This window comes from Pseudorca crassidens, chromosome 6 (assembly GCF_039906515.1).
Source record: "Pseudorca crassidens isolate mPseCra1 chromosome 6, mPseCra1.hap1, whole genome shotgun sequence".
Lineage (NCBI taxonomy): Eukaryota > Metazoa > Chordata > Mammalia > Artiodactyla > Delphinidae > Pseudorca > Pseudorca crassidens.
In genome coordinates this window covers 90,614,094-90,627,845 of record NC_090301.1, presented here as the reverse complement: position 1 = coordinate 90,627,845, position 13,752 = coordinate 90,614,094, and the positions used below count along the sequence as shown (strand labels likewise).

Sequence of the window (13,752 nt, the reverse complement as noted above, 5' to 3'; positions counted from 1 at the left end):
TATGCAAAGAAACAGGAAACTGTAATACATATTCAGGGGAAAGAGCAGAAGCCACACATAAAACTACATGTTGTACAATTCTATTTACATGGAATTTCTAGATAAGGTGTAACTATGGAAAGCATGAGTGGTTCCCTAAATTTGGGGGTGGGAAGGACCTTTTGGGATGCTGGAAGTACTCTAATACTGTACTGATGAGTGGACAACTGTATAAATTCACTAAAAATCATTGATCTGTACATTTAAAATGAGTGAATTTCATGATATGTAAATTATACCTCAGTAAAGCTGTTAAATATGGAGGGGGAACCAACATCTTTGATGGTGCTCTGGATCTCCCTGTTGTGACTACCTGTTTGCTGTTCTGTTTTCAAACGTAAATAACCACTTGTGGTTTATAAAAGTAACTGAAGATAACAGCTGGAGGTACTTACAAGCAGTACCTCATTTTTATGTAGAAGTGAATAATTCTTGTTAAAGTGACAGTGTACAATGCTCTTAAATTGTGTATTCACTTTTCTTTGAGGCACTCTTCCTTCCTTCAACCATTTATCTCCTCTAGCTTACTTAAGTAAGGGACATCCACTTTTCTTCACCTCTCCTTTAATGCTGATTGTGACTTTTAAGTGCTCCTCATAGAGTGTTCCCAATGTTATCATCCTGACTTTCTTGCCTGGCTACTTTGCTGATTGCCTAGTTGTGTCATGCTGCAAGTACATGATGTGACAGGAACTCTTGTATGTGAGGAACCTACATAAATACATTTGGGTGAGTATATTAGTATAGATGCTATTACTGAAAGGGAGAATTACTCAAACAATCCAATCATAAAGGAGTAGAAACATGATATAGTGCAGAATCTTTGTGCTACAGCCCTTTTCCCCTTAGACCTCTGTAGTAATTAATCCTGTTTTCTATATGTATTTAACAATGAGGAGAAAAATGGGGCCATCCTGAATTTTGTTCCTTTAGTCAAACATGATACTTGTGATTTTTTTTTAATCTTGGTGGTGGTTTCTTATTTTTATTATTTCTAGTACAGATTTTGAATGTGCGTCTTCATTTGTAGTTTGGCATTTTTTTATACCTTTTATATCTTTTTTGATTTTTGTTTTTGGTTTTTTTGGGGGGTTTTTTTGCGGTACATGGGCCTCTCACTGTTGTGGCCTCTCCCGTTGCGGAGCACAGGCTCCGGACGCGCAGGCTCAGCGGCCATGGCCCACAGGCCTAGCCACTCCGCGGCATGTGGGATCTTCCCGGACCAGGGCACGAACCCGTGTCCCCTGCATCAGCAGGCAGACTCTCAACCACTGCGCCACCAGGGAAGCCCTCTTTTTGTTTTTATGTATCTTTCAGGTAGCTTTCTTCAGTCTTTGTTTTCTTATTTCATACTATTGTTTCATTGGTTGTAGACACAGAGCAGATATTTTCTTCTACATTTTGAATGAAGTCCTTCCTTTTTTTTCCCTTAGTAGTTTCTTTTTATAGGACTCATGTGCTTTTCTTCACTCATTAATTATTCTTAAATGAAAACAGTGTTCTCCAGACTTGATTCCTTGTACTGGAATGTAATCTCAACACCGCTGCCTATACCCCTGCAAAGTGCAATACTTACATAGCTCTTCTGGATTTTGCCTCTTTTCTTTTATAGACTTTTCCAAGTTGCAAAGCACCATCTAGTCACTAATGTCCTGGCCAGGTTATGATGATTAATTATGTGTCCAAATAGATGTAGTTCAAGAACAGCCAATTGGGAGGAAATTTTATGAGACGGTACATATTATCTGGTAGGGAACACTCTGATAGGGACAAAGTCTTATCTGAGAACCTGTGTGTCTGAGATAGAGGTAGATTTCTGTGGAATATAATTCTTCAGCATTGCCTGTTATGTCTCATTCTGTGTTTTTAGTTGGTCAGAACTTGGGGGTCTGAGAGACGAGTAATATTTGTAGTTTCCAGGGCTGTTCTAACTTCGTAGCCCTTTTGATTTTCATAAATATGTCAACGGAAAGGTGAAGGAAGATGAATCAAATATTAATTGTTACAAGTTTCCACGTTATTTTGTGATTTTATGTTTTTGATCTTACTATTAAGCTATATGTTATTTTTTGATTTGTGACAGTTTTGGAAAGCATGGCTTTGTATAATAAAATCTGTAAGTATTAACTTCATTCAGATTTCAAGTATTATATGGCATAAAGTTTTATGGTTTTATTTCTAAAAAATTAATTTTCATTAATTTAAATGAAATCCTCATGTTTCCTCATAATGTAATTTGAGAAAGTAATTGTTTTATGACTGTTTAAATACTTCTTTCCTCTTTATTCAGTTAGTTAAACTTTTTGATTAGTAAATTAAACTTCTTTTCTTTGTAGTAAAGCACTCAACTGTGTGGGATATTGCATAAATCTTAGAAGACTACAATAAAGTGGCAATGTCTCAGGAACCCACCCCACCTCTCTCTGGAGATATGTCTACTGGTCCTATAGCAGAAAGCTGGTGTTACACACAGGTACATGCTGTTAAAAATGCCTTCCTTTATGTCACTTACAAGTTGTGTAGTATTTTGAGAATATTGTGAAGCACTTTGGCATTGTTACTAGAAGTGTTAGAAGAGTGGGTCAAAGAATGTTTAACATGTGACAGGTCAAGAGTGTAAAAGTCATCATTGTAAAAGTGCTTTTCTGAATGTTTTAGGTTAAAGTTGTAAAATTTTCCTACATGTGGACCATTAATAACTTCAGTTTTTGTCGAGAGGAAATGGGTGAAGTGTTAAAAAGTTCAACATTCTCATCGAGCCCCAGTGACAAAATGAAATGGTAAGATGTTTGTTTGTTTTGGGTATTTGTTTTTGATATGATCATCGGCTACTTTAAAATTTTGTTGTTACTGTTTCTGAATGGATATTTGTCTAATTTTATATTAGATTTATAATAAGTTCCTAATAGTATAGAGAATTGTAAAGAACTGTGAGGATATTGACAGGAGTGCTGTTCTATTATTAAGATTTAACATAAAAAAAAAGAAATAAGATAAACTTACTTTGTAAAAAAAAAATATATATATATATATATATAAGTGGATAATTGAAGACACTTCTAAATTAAAACCAGTTCTCTTAAAAAAAAAAAAAAGATTTAACAAATGATTTCAGTATCCTCTCTCTTGAATGTTTAAAGTATTATTTTCCTCCTTGTGAGCCTATTGTTTTATTTTAGGTGCCTGAGGGTAAATCCAAAGGGATTAGATGATGAAAGTAAAGACTACTTGTCCTTATATTTGCTTTTAGTCAGCTGTCCAAAAAGTGAAGTTCGAGCAAAATTCAAATTTTCCCTTCTGAACGCTAAAAGGGAAGAAACAAAAGCAATGGGTAAGTGATTTCCAAACTGACTTGAAGAAGTCTCTGTGTAACTGTGTACTGTGACTTCCGCACTTTTACTTAGAAAAACTTAGGATTTTTTTTCCCTAAAACCTAAAATCTGCTTAACCCAAAACATTTCATTTTGGCTGTTAATTTTAAATACCAGTGTACAGTTACAGTTGTTTTACTAAGTCTTAGACTTCCTAAGACATGTAAAATTAGTTTTAAATCATATTAAAATTTAAATTTTTTATGCCCTAAAATGACATTCACTTTTCACTTGTAAAAACAGCTACTGTCAGGGCAAGATGCCTGGTTCAATGCCTGGCATATGTAATAGGTGTTCAGGAAACATTTCTTTTTCTTCCTTGCCATTTTTGCCAGATAATAAAATCTGAAGAACAATGTGAAAGGAGTTTGAATGTCCTGATATTTTGTCACTAGAATTTTTTTGAGCAGTGGGCTGAACACTGACTGAAAGGAAATCAGTTTTTTTTAGTCTCAGGACCTGTTAAATTCATTTCAAGCTTCTGAATTATAGCCAGCTGAAACCATGTAGCCTGGCACTTCATAACAGAAGATCATTGTAGGAAATGTACAGTGTGCGTAGTAGGAAAATATGAACTGCTGCATTAAATTTGAAGTGATTTCTGGAAGTGAATAACAAAAATCAAGTACTAACCTCACTACAAAAAACCCTCCAAGTACACACTTCAATAATATGTTTTGTTGCTAAGGTAATACATAGTTTCACATGTGTTTTCACATTGTCTGATATTTAAGACAGGCGAGTGTCTTAGTTCAGGCTGCTATACAAAGTAACATAGACTGGGTGGCCTATAAACAACAGACATTTATTTCTCACAAATCGGGAGACTTCGAATCCAAGATCAGGGTGCCAGCATAGTCAGATTCTAGTCCGACTGTTGTACTTGTAGACTGCCAGTGTTTCACTGTGTCTTCACATGATGGAAAGGGCTAGGAAGCACTAATCCTTACATTCATGAGGGTATCTACGCTCATGACCTCATCTAATCCCACTCACTGGCCTCTTAATACCATCACTTTGGGGATAGGGTTTCAACATGAAACTTTTGAGGGGATACAAACATTCAGTCCTTAACATGGAGTATCTCAGTTAAATTTATTACTGGTTTTCTACCTTCAGCTTGTATAACAGATAATGAATACTTTCTGTAAAGGACCTTGTTTATTTCATAGTATACAGCTGTTAATCAGTATGTTAGGCATTTGAAACATTTACTTCAGACATTTATTAAATCTTTTACTAATCATACTAAGACCGTCTTCTGGACTTTTATGAAAATTGTTTTTAGAGGTAATGGGACTATGTCTGAAGACCTAGAAATGATAGGGGACTTTATTTAGCTTTTTTACCAGTTAATAGATTTTTCTCTAGTTAATGCAACTTAAATCAGTGGGATGGTTATCCCAGGAAAGCTTACAGGATGCCCTGGTGATATAGAGCATCCATTTTTAAAGGGAGAAACAAGAAATGAGAGGTATGTTTCTAAGTTGGTTCTGATATTAGATGATGAATAGTATGCCTATGCCAATGTATTTTAATCCTACTTCATTGTTAAAGGGCTTAGATTGTTTGAAAGATCTCTTCCTTCTCCTTGACATTTGATCTGGCTTTTCTTCTACTTAGATATCTAGGAATCTGAAAGTGAGCTCATTGATAATGGCCAGAAATTTTGGTAGACTGTGAAATGATCTGGTTCTACCTAATGTAACTCTTTTGACATTTTACCTATGAACACACATATCTGTAATTTTTATGATGGATGTATTGGCCCAGTCCTATTTTTCACATTCATTTAACTGTGTTATCATTAACAGAATGTTTCTTGGATACTTGTTTATTTAAACTTTTATTCTGTTTTCCACCAGAAAGCCAAAGAGCATATCGATTTGTACAAGGGAAAGACTGGGGTTTTAAAAAATTCATTCGAAGGGATTTTTTGCTTGATGAAGCTAATGGTCTTTTACCAGATGACAAGCTTACATTATTTTGTGAGGTGGGTACAATTTTTATTCAAGGAACTCACTGTTTGGCTATATTTAGTGATGAAGCAAAAATATACACTAAGTAACTGGTGTAATTGGTAATATTTTATATGTAAATATTTAACCATGTAAAAGCTGACTGGATTTTCTTAGAAATCAATGTAGTAGCCCAGTCTGAAAAAATTCTGTCATGTCTTTAAGCTATAAATTGTATATACAGTTATACTACCACATACTAAATACTTCTTCCTCATAGGAAGACTATGGATGTGTATAGCTTCATATCAAGATTTCTGAATATCTTCTTCATTCTGAATAATTCTAAATAGATGGTCAGTATTTTCTGTCATATTCAGATTGATGATATTAAACATTATTACTAGTTTATCAGTTTGAATCCATACTTAAACGGAAGTGAAAGTGCCTGAAAAAAGGCTGGGAAGCTTTTTGTTCATTCAAGCAGTTAGATTCATTTATTCAAATAGATGTTAGCATTATAAGCAAAAGCATCTCAAAATTTTTAAGATATACCTATGTCTGTTGACAGACTTATAAGATATAATTATATGCATGAAATGTCATCTTTTGAAACTTACCAGCATTGCCGCTTCTAATAATTTACACTTATGATTTGTCTTAATTTGAGGCTTGAACTTGGTTCTGTCATTGTTATTACGTAGCTTTATCTATATGAATTGTTGAGATGATCAGGTAACCTCAGCATTAAATATATTTCAGTAGGTTATTGTAGACAGATGAGTGTCTTGGAAGCACAATAACTTCCTTAACTGCTACTAAGGTAGATTTACTCTTTTTATAGAAAATGTGTAAAATTTCTTGGCAAGATTTACAAACTAATTGAAATATGGCCCCAGAGACTACATAGTGCAAATATAGTGCATCTTATTTTCACTTAGACAAGTTAAATGAACTGTATGATGAATTTGTTATGAATACAATTATTTGGTTGATAAAGCACATACCACAAGTGTCTTGAGCAGAGCTTATCATTAAATAATTTGATAAAAATACATACTAAAGCATTTGTTGCCAATAGATAAAATGCTCTAAGTAGTATTTTAAATAATTGTAGGTTATGTTATTTAAGCATTCTTTTTTTTATTTATTTAAGCATTCTTAATGTAGAATCTTTTCATAATTTTAGCAGTTATCTTAAATTTCAGCATGTTAATTTTTTTTAATCACATAATCTTAGAATTTAAAGGATCTTAAAGGTTGTGTAATCCAGTTAAGAAAAAAAACTACTGCAGCTAAAAGTCTTTTTGTGAATAAACATTTTAAGACAATATTTCTTTTTTTAGAATTGAAATATTGTTTACTAAGTATATTTCCCTAAGTATATTTTATTGGAACCTAGACAACCAAAAAGTTCAGAATGAAGGCTGAAATTAAGATCTTTTTCTGATATAAGTTTTTGAAGTATACTTTTTATTCACATGCTAAATTATACAAGCTAGTGACCTCCTAAAAATCGAACCCACCATGACATGTATTTTAAGTTGACATTGATCAAATTCAGTTTTGGATACTGTAATACATACCTTTACTGATGTAGACCTTTATACCCTGGGCACTGTATTTAACATAGGTGGGCAAAAAGTGCTTTGAACAAACATTCCTTGTGCCCTTTCCCTCTTTATTCCGTGCCTCTCACTGATGCCCTTCCTTCTACAGCATCTCCAGCACTGCTTGCAGAAGAGGAGGAAGCATTGCACTGGCCTACCTAAAGAACTGCCTCCTCCCCTCCCCTGCAAGTGGTGCTGTAGACAGGTAAGGCAGTCTGGTGCTACTCTTTGGTGCAAGATGTAAATAATCTTGCAAGTTCCATACTATGAGTCAAATAGCCAGAGGTAGAAATTTCTGGCAGTGTAAACAGTTCTGCCCCTTCTCTCCCAAAGTGATGCAGAAAACAGGCATTGAGGAATAAGTAGGAAAAATAGAAAATTGGTTAAATTGCTTTATCTTTTGGAATCCAGCAGATTTTAAATAATCTTATGGTCCAAAGACCCATGCTATTCTATGGTATACAGAAGACTATATATACAGGTAGAATATATGTAATGAATTGTTCATAAAATTAAATTAATTCATTTAGAAGGACTTTTTTCCCCCTCCTATTTTTCTGTTGCTAAGTTAACCTTTCTGTTTTAAAATACTTTTGATAGTGGATGGAAGTTGGGTTTTATTCTCTAAAAATGACAAAATGGAAAACTGACAACCTGATTTCTATCATCTGCATTCTAAAAAATGATACCTGTCTATGAAAGCCAGAAAGTCTAAGACCCAGTATTCTAGAAGATGATATGAAATTGGACTACTAAAAGTTTATCACTTTGCAGCCAGGGTAGGGGATGGTTAGGTAGTTGATTAGAGTGGCAAAATTTGTAGTACTATGCACCTTTGGATATTTCTAGCTAGCCTTCAGAATTAGATTAGAGAATTGAGAGTTTTAAAAATAGGAACCAGTAGTCCCAGATTTCCAGGGAAGTCACAGCTGATTAGAGCCTGCACATGTTCATCTTTAGTCTAAATTATATTCTCAGAGTTGATCCAAAAGCAAATTTGAAAAGGAGCTGTCAAATGAGTTTGAGGTTTTACGTTGTCAGTTTTGAGTATTGTGCATTTGCTGTTTTATTTTGAAAGAACAACAGTTTAACCTCAGGAAAGAATCTCAGCCTTTCTTCTGAATTTTTTTACTCTAGCTTCCATTCAGTAAGAATGTTCATTACCTATATTTGAATATGTACTAGAAAAAATGAAAATTTTACCAATTTCTTAATTATAGGTATCAAAGAAAATAATCATCAGAATTCATTGCATATCAGTTTTAATTCGATCATTAATTTCTGCTCTATAAATAGTCCCTTGAATACTCTTCAGAATATGAAATGTTAATTATGTCTTACTTAAAATTTGTGGTTGCTGTGATAATAGTATGTAGATATGTATGCCAATAATATAAATTCTTCTGAATTGTGATTATATATACAAAGTACAAATATATCATCATCAGTATCTATGCCCGATAATAATGGCTTTATTTTTTGATCCTTTTTTCCTTCTATCACCTGATTTTTGTAAAATTTTTACATTATATATTGTTTTGAATTAAGATAATTAGATAATAAGTAGAATTTAAGAAATCTTTTCCTAAATTTAAATAATATGGTCACATTTTCATGACTCCACTGCATACTTTATGCAAGTAATTGAACTGTTCAGTTTAATCCAGTTTCTGCTCTCTAGAAATTTCAAGAGCAGTGCGGATATGAACAAGCAAACACTGTCTTTGTGATCCTAACTAAACCCTGAATATTAATACCAACATTTTTGATTTATGTATCGTTAAGTTATAATGTATGGTGTAACAGAGCAATAAGGTAAGGATTAGTGAAGCTTTTTTTTTCTGTTTTGTAGTTTGTAAAATTTTAGAAACAATTTGAATAATTAAAAACTTAATAGAAGAATCTTTATTCATGAACTTATTTATGTGCACAATGTCTTGGCTCCTATATTTAGAAGAACATCTCAGAAGATTGTTGTGATAAATCCCTTCAGAACCATAATTGCATTAACGTACTACTAATTTCTTTAAAAATCCAAAGAAATACTGTCTAGTACAAAGAATGCTATAAAAAGGGATGTAGGTCTAGTCTTCCTCTGATACTGACTAGCAGTGGATTTAGGACACTTTAGTTACCTTCTCTGGATCTCACTTTTTCAAATTTTTTTTAAAAAATGAGGTGATTGGATTAGATGATTTCTATGATGTGTGATTCCAAAAGGTTAATAAAAGCGGACAAACAAAATGGTTAATCAAAATATCCTCAGAAAATAAAGTTTTCTTTAGAAGCCGTCTATTCATTCATATGAGATAGATGTTATTACATCTGGGTGAGTGAGTACTAATGAGATTTAATATTCTTCAAACATTTTATATTGGACCATTATACTTTCTTAGCATGTTAGTAGTTTGGTCCAATTTATCCATTTCCAATTTACAATTTCTACATAGTTTACTGTATTTGTCCTTACTTATACTTACTTTTAATTAACAAAAGCCTTATGAAATATGTTTTTAAATGAACAGTCATCTATCGCTGCATAACAAACAACCATAAAACTTAGTAACTTGAAATAGTAGATAACTAATATAGCACTTTTTGTGAAAGATGGTTCATTTACTCTTGACACATTTGATTTACTAGTTGAGGTAGTATTTTCTTCAATTTATTAAATGTAATATGAAATTCCTAGTAATAGTATATTCCTTTTCCTAAAAAATTAGTGTGCCAAACTTAGTCAGTAGTGTTTTAAGACTTCATTCAGTATGTAGTCATCTGAGAGATAATTTAATCCATATATATTGGACTCCATATAAAAGCAATGTTGCAGTCATACCAAGTTTTATTTATTGATTATTTTACAGGTAAATAAAAGGTCTGCAAATCGAATTAAATTATATTTATATTGTTCTTACTGTTGATTTTTTTAAATAAAAGATTTCCATGAACATTAATAACTACATTGGTTTTGTGAGAATTCTCATACTTTAAAATTTAAATCAATATTACTAGATATTTAAATCAATTTGTTTAGAGTTGAAACATATAGGGACAACACTTAAAATACTTCCCAAATTGCATATTGTAGTCTGTAGTTTTAAAAAACATTTTAAAATACTCTAAAAAGTCACAAGTGTGATGCTGTGTTTATTGAATGTATAATAAACTTTAAATGTTGATAGGTCTGTAGTGTGAGGAAATAAAAATTAAAGAAATTTCTTACTCCTCACAAAAATACCTTCTCCTTGTTTGAATTTGGAATCATATTATGACCTTTTTCTTGTTGAGAAATACTTTTTGTGATTAATAGCCGAGCATTCCAAGGAATCATTAAGCCATTTATTTACATAAAATGTCACTTTAAAATGATCTAGTTCATTTCAATTGTTTTCTATATTATTTCTCTCCTTTAAGTTGTGTCCTTAAATTCAATTCCCAAGTATTACTATCTTTGATCAGGAGTACATTGAATTTTCTACATGATTTTAATGATAAGAAGTTTAAGTTTAGACTTAGTAGCTTATTATTGATATTAATTTATAAAAGTGTTTTTTCTTGCTGTCCCTTTTTTATTAGGTGAGTGTGGTCCAAGATTCAGTAAATATATCAGGACATACTAATACAAATACTTTAAAGGTGCCTGAATGTCGACTAGCAGATGATTTAGGTAATCTCTGGGAAAACACAAGATTTACAGATTGCAGTTTTTTCGTGAGAGGACAAGAATTTAAAGCTCATAAATCTGTACTTGCAGGTACTTTCTACTTTTGGGTAATATAGTAGTACCTTTCTTTCATAAATTTGTACATTAAATAATGATGCTTAATCTTGTTACAGCTCGATCCCCAGTTTTTAATGCAATGTTTGAACATGAAATGGAAGAAAGCAAAAAGGTAAACATGGTTTAAAGGGCTAATATTTGTACAAATGTAGAATAGTGGAATGTATATTTTAAAAGTAAAGGTGCATTTTCTTATTATGATTTTAGAAAGAAATAGAAGGATGGGGGGAAATATGTTCTATCATAGAAAAATAGATGTAGCTTACTGTGGGTGAATATTCCACATAACAGCTATTTCAGCACCCTTCTGGTAGCAAAATAAGTGGGTAGTTGTTATCCAAAAGGATAGCTGTCCAAAAGGACTGTACTGGTCCATAACTATTTGAGAGTTCTCCAGTTAAGATGTATATTCCTTCTTTCTAGACTTTGAGTTGATTTTGGAACTTGTTTTCTAGAACAAAGACAATTTCTACATTCTTTTTACCACTATAATAAGAGGATATTTATTAGATTTAATAAAGGACATAAATTATGTCATTATTAGTATGCATGAATTGTAATCAAGATACTACCTATTTGGTTTTCTCAGATATTTCTCTTTCACCTGTCATCTTGAAATGTAGTCAGATTAAAGACCAGAGGTTGATTTTTGCGGGTTGCATTACACGTGAGCCTTATTGCTCCAACTAGGCAACTCCTGAGTTTATTTATACGTCTCAGCTTTATTCTCCCTGCAGAACTAGAAGCTGCAACGAAGTAGCTTCTTTCTTTCTTTTGATTATTGGTCTGGGCAGGTAGTATGATCAGTCTTCTGATCAATGATGTCAAATGTTATTGTCATCAAAGGGTCAGAAAAGTTTGGTATTGTTTAGTGTTAACTATTTAGCTTCATTGATCTCAGGAGAGAGACCAAATACAAAGATACAGGAGCAAAAAAGCAACTGGTCCTCTTTGGACTTGAGTATGTCTCAAGTAAAGAGGTGAGGTGCCCGTAGATAATATTACATGCCGTTTTTGTAGGAGAGTTCTGAGGTAGTGGGCTCTGGTATGTTCTCAAATACCTGACCTTACCTTTGCTTAAAGCTGGGACTAGAACCAGTGGTTATTGAGTCTTAGGCATTGTATTACCACCTAATTCTTTTCAGCAACAAAAAAAGTTAATAACCATCTTCTTCTAAGATAGAGGTCAGAAACTGAATTCAGATGTATTTAGTTTGGCCTTACAGGTTTTTTTGTTTCTGTTTGAACTCTTTTTAACTGAGAAGTTGGGGTTTATGTTCCTCCATGGTAGTGCTTGACTTGGTGTACTTCTCTTAGACCTGCCTGCTTCACTTTGACTACTTACTTAGCCTACTGAAGATTTACTTACCTCAATTTTAAAATACACTTTGGGGCTTTTAAGTTGCTGTCAGTTTTGCTTTGGTTCATTTGTGTATGTGTGTGTTCTTGAAATATAACTTTTTTGTTGTTGTTTTCAATACCAGAATCGAGTGGAAATAAATGATGTAGACCCTGAGGTTTTTAAAGAAATGATGAGATTCATTTACACAGGGAAAGCGCCAAATCTTGATAAAATGGCTGACAACTTGTTGGCAGCTGCAGACAAAGTAAGTAATTCGGTCTTAAAGAGCTGAAAAATGTCCTCAAGCTTGATGTATCTAGAAAACTATCATCAAATGAGAACCCCCAATAACTTGAAATATTGAACCAATTTATACCGTTTGTGGATGGCTCTTGAGAGTATTATGAAATAACACACAGTGGGATAATATAGAAATGAAATTTTTTTAAATCAATAAGACATAAAAGTATCTTGAGCCAATTTACAGAAATGGCAGATTAACTGTAGACTCAATAGTTTTGAGTGTATCATTACCCTGTTTTATGAGAACACACACACAATGGCATATATAGTCTATTGCAATTTTGAGATATTCTTAGTGTTAAGATACAGTGCATGACCTTTGTCTAAAAAAAGGAAAAAAATATTGGGTATTTTTTTCTAACTTAATCTTGTATTCATAGATTTCTTTTCTAATATAAGAGTATAGAGAAAAAAACAATGTTAATTTTATAATGTTCTTTTATAATGGTGATTTCCTGAAGGTAGGGAAACTACAAAAATTTCAGGAAATCTCAAAGCCAGTAGTTCTCAATCCTCAAAGCACTAAAGCACTTTGGGAGCTTTCTCCAAAAGTATTAATGTCCATGCCACTTCTGTCTGTGTGTGTATGTAAGTGTGTGTGTGTATGTGTGTATGTATATGTATATATAGTGATAATTATACTCATTTTGAAAAATGGTACCATTGGGAGAAACTGGGCCAAGTGTATATTACTATCTCAATAAAGATTTAAATGTAAAAATGCCATTATAATAGAGTCAAAAATTTGAATTACATAGACATAAATCTGACAAAATATGTTCAAGACCTATATGCTGAAAATTATACTGCTAATAGAAATTAAGGTAGACCTCAATAAATGGAGAGAAAAAACTTGTTCATGGACTAGAAATCTTAACATTGTTAAAATGTCAATTCTCCTTTGATTAGTAAAACCAACATGTCACTATCAAAATCCTAGCATGCTTTTTGCAGGGGAAAAATTGACATGCTGATTTAAAAATTTTATATGCAAGTGCAAGGACCTAGAATAGTCAGATAACTTTGAAAAAGAAGATCAAAGTGGAGGACTCATAAAGGTTCAGTATTTAAGACAGCATTGTATTGGTGACAAGAGAGACAAATAACTCATTGAAGCAGAATATAGAGTACAGAAATAGACTCACATGTATGACTACTTAATTTTTTATAAAAGTGCAAAGATAGTTTAGTGGAGAAAGGATAGTCTTTTCAATAAATGGTGCTATAGGAGTTGGATAGCCTATGTCCAAACAGATGTACTGTGGTTGAACTCATTTGAAAAAACTTTGTATGCGAACTTCACATCATATACAAAAAGTAACGCAAAATAGATTATAAACCTAAAAAT

The 13,752-nt window shown here is 32.6% G+C and overlaps 1 protein-coding gene across 6 annotated transcripts in view; it reads left to right on the top strand.

The window, feature by feature from the left end:
- The window catches only part of SPOPL (speckle type BTB/POZ protein like), a 62,249-nt gene that overhangs the window by 38,253 nt on the left and 10,244 nt on the right, over positions 1–13,752 (top strand). For 3 of the 6 annotated variants that reach the window (XM_067742054.1, XM_067742052.1, XM_067742053.1), the window contains 8 exons: positions 2,376–2,512; positions 2,698–2,819; positions 3,219–3,370; positions 5,276–5,403; positions 7,088–7,183; positions 10,555–10,732; positions 10,816–10,871; positions 12,244–12,366. In XM_067742054.1, coding sequence (XP_067598155.1) covers positions 2,435–2,512; positions 2,698–2,819; positions 3,219–3,370; positions 5,276–5,403; positions 7,088–7,183; positions 10,555–10,732; positions 10,816–10,871; positions 12,244–12,366 — 933 coding nt within the window. In that variant the 5' untranslated portion in view covers positions 2,376–2,434. Of the gene's footprint in view, positions 1–2,375; positions 2,513–2,697; positions 2,820–3,218; positions 3,371–5,275; positions 5,404–7,087; positions 7,184–10,554; positions 10,733–10,815; positions 10,872–12,243; positions 12,367–13,752 lie in introns of those variants that run through there. The other 3 variants (XM_067742055.1, XM_067742056.1, XM_067742057.1) reach the window with 3 other exon arrangements.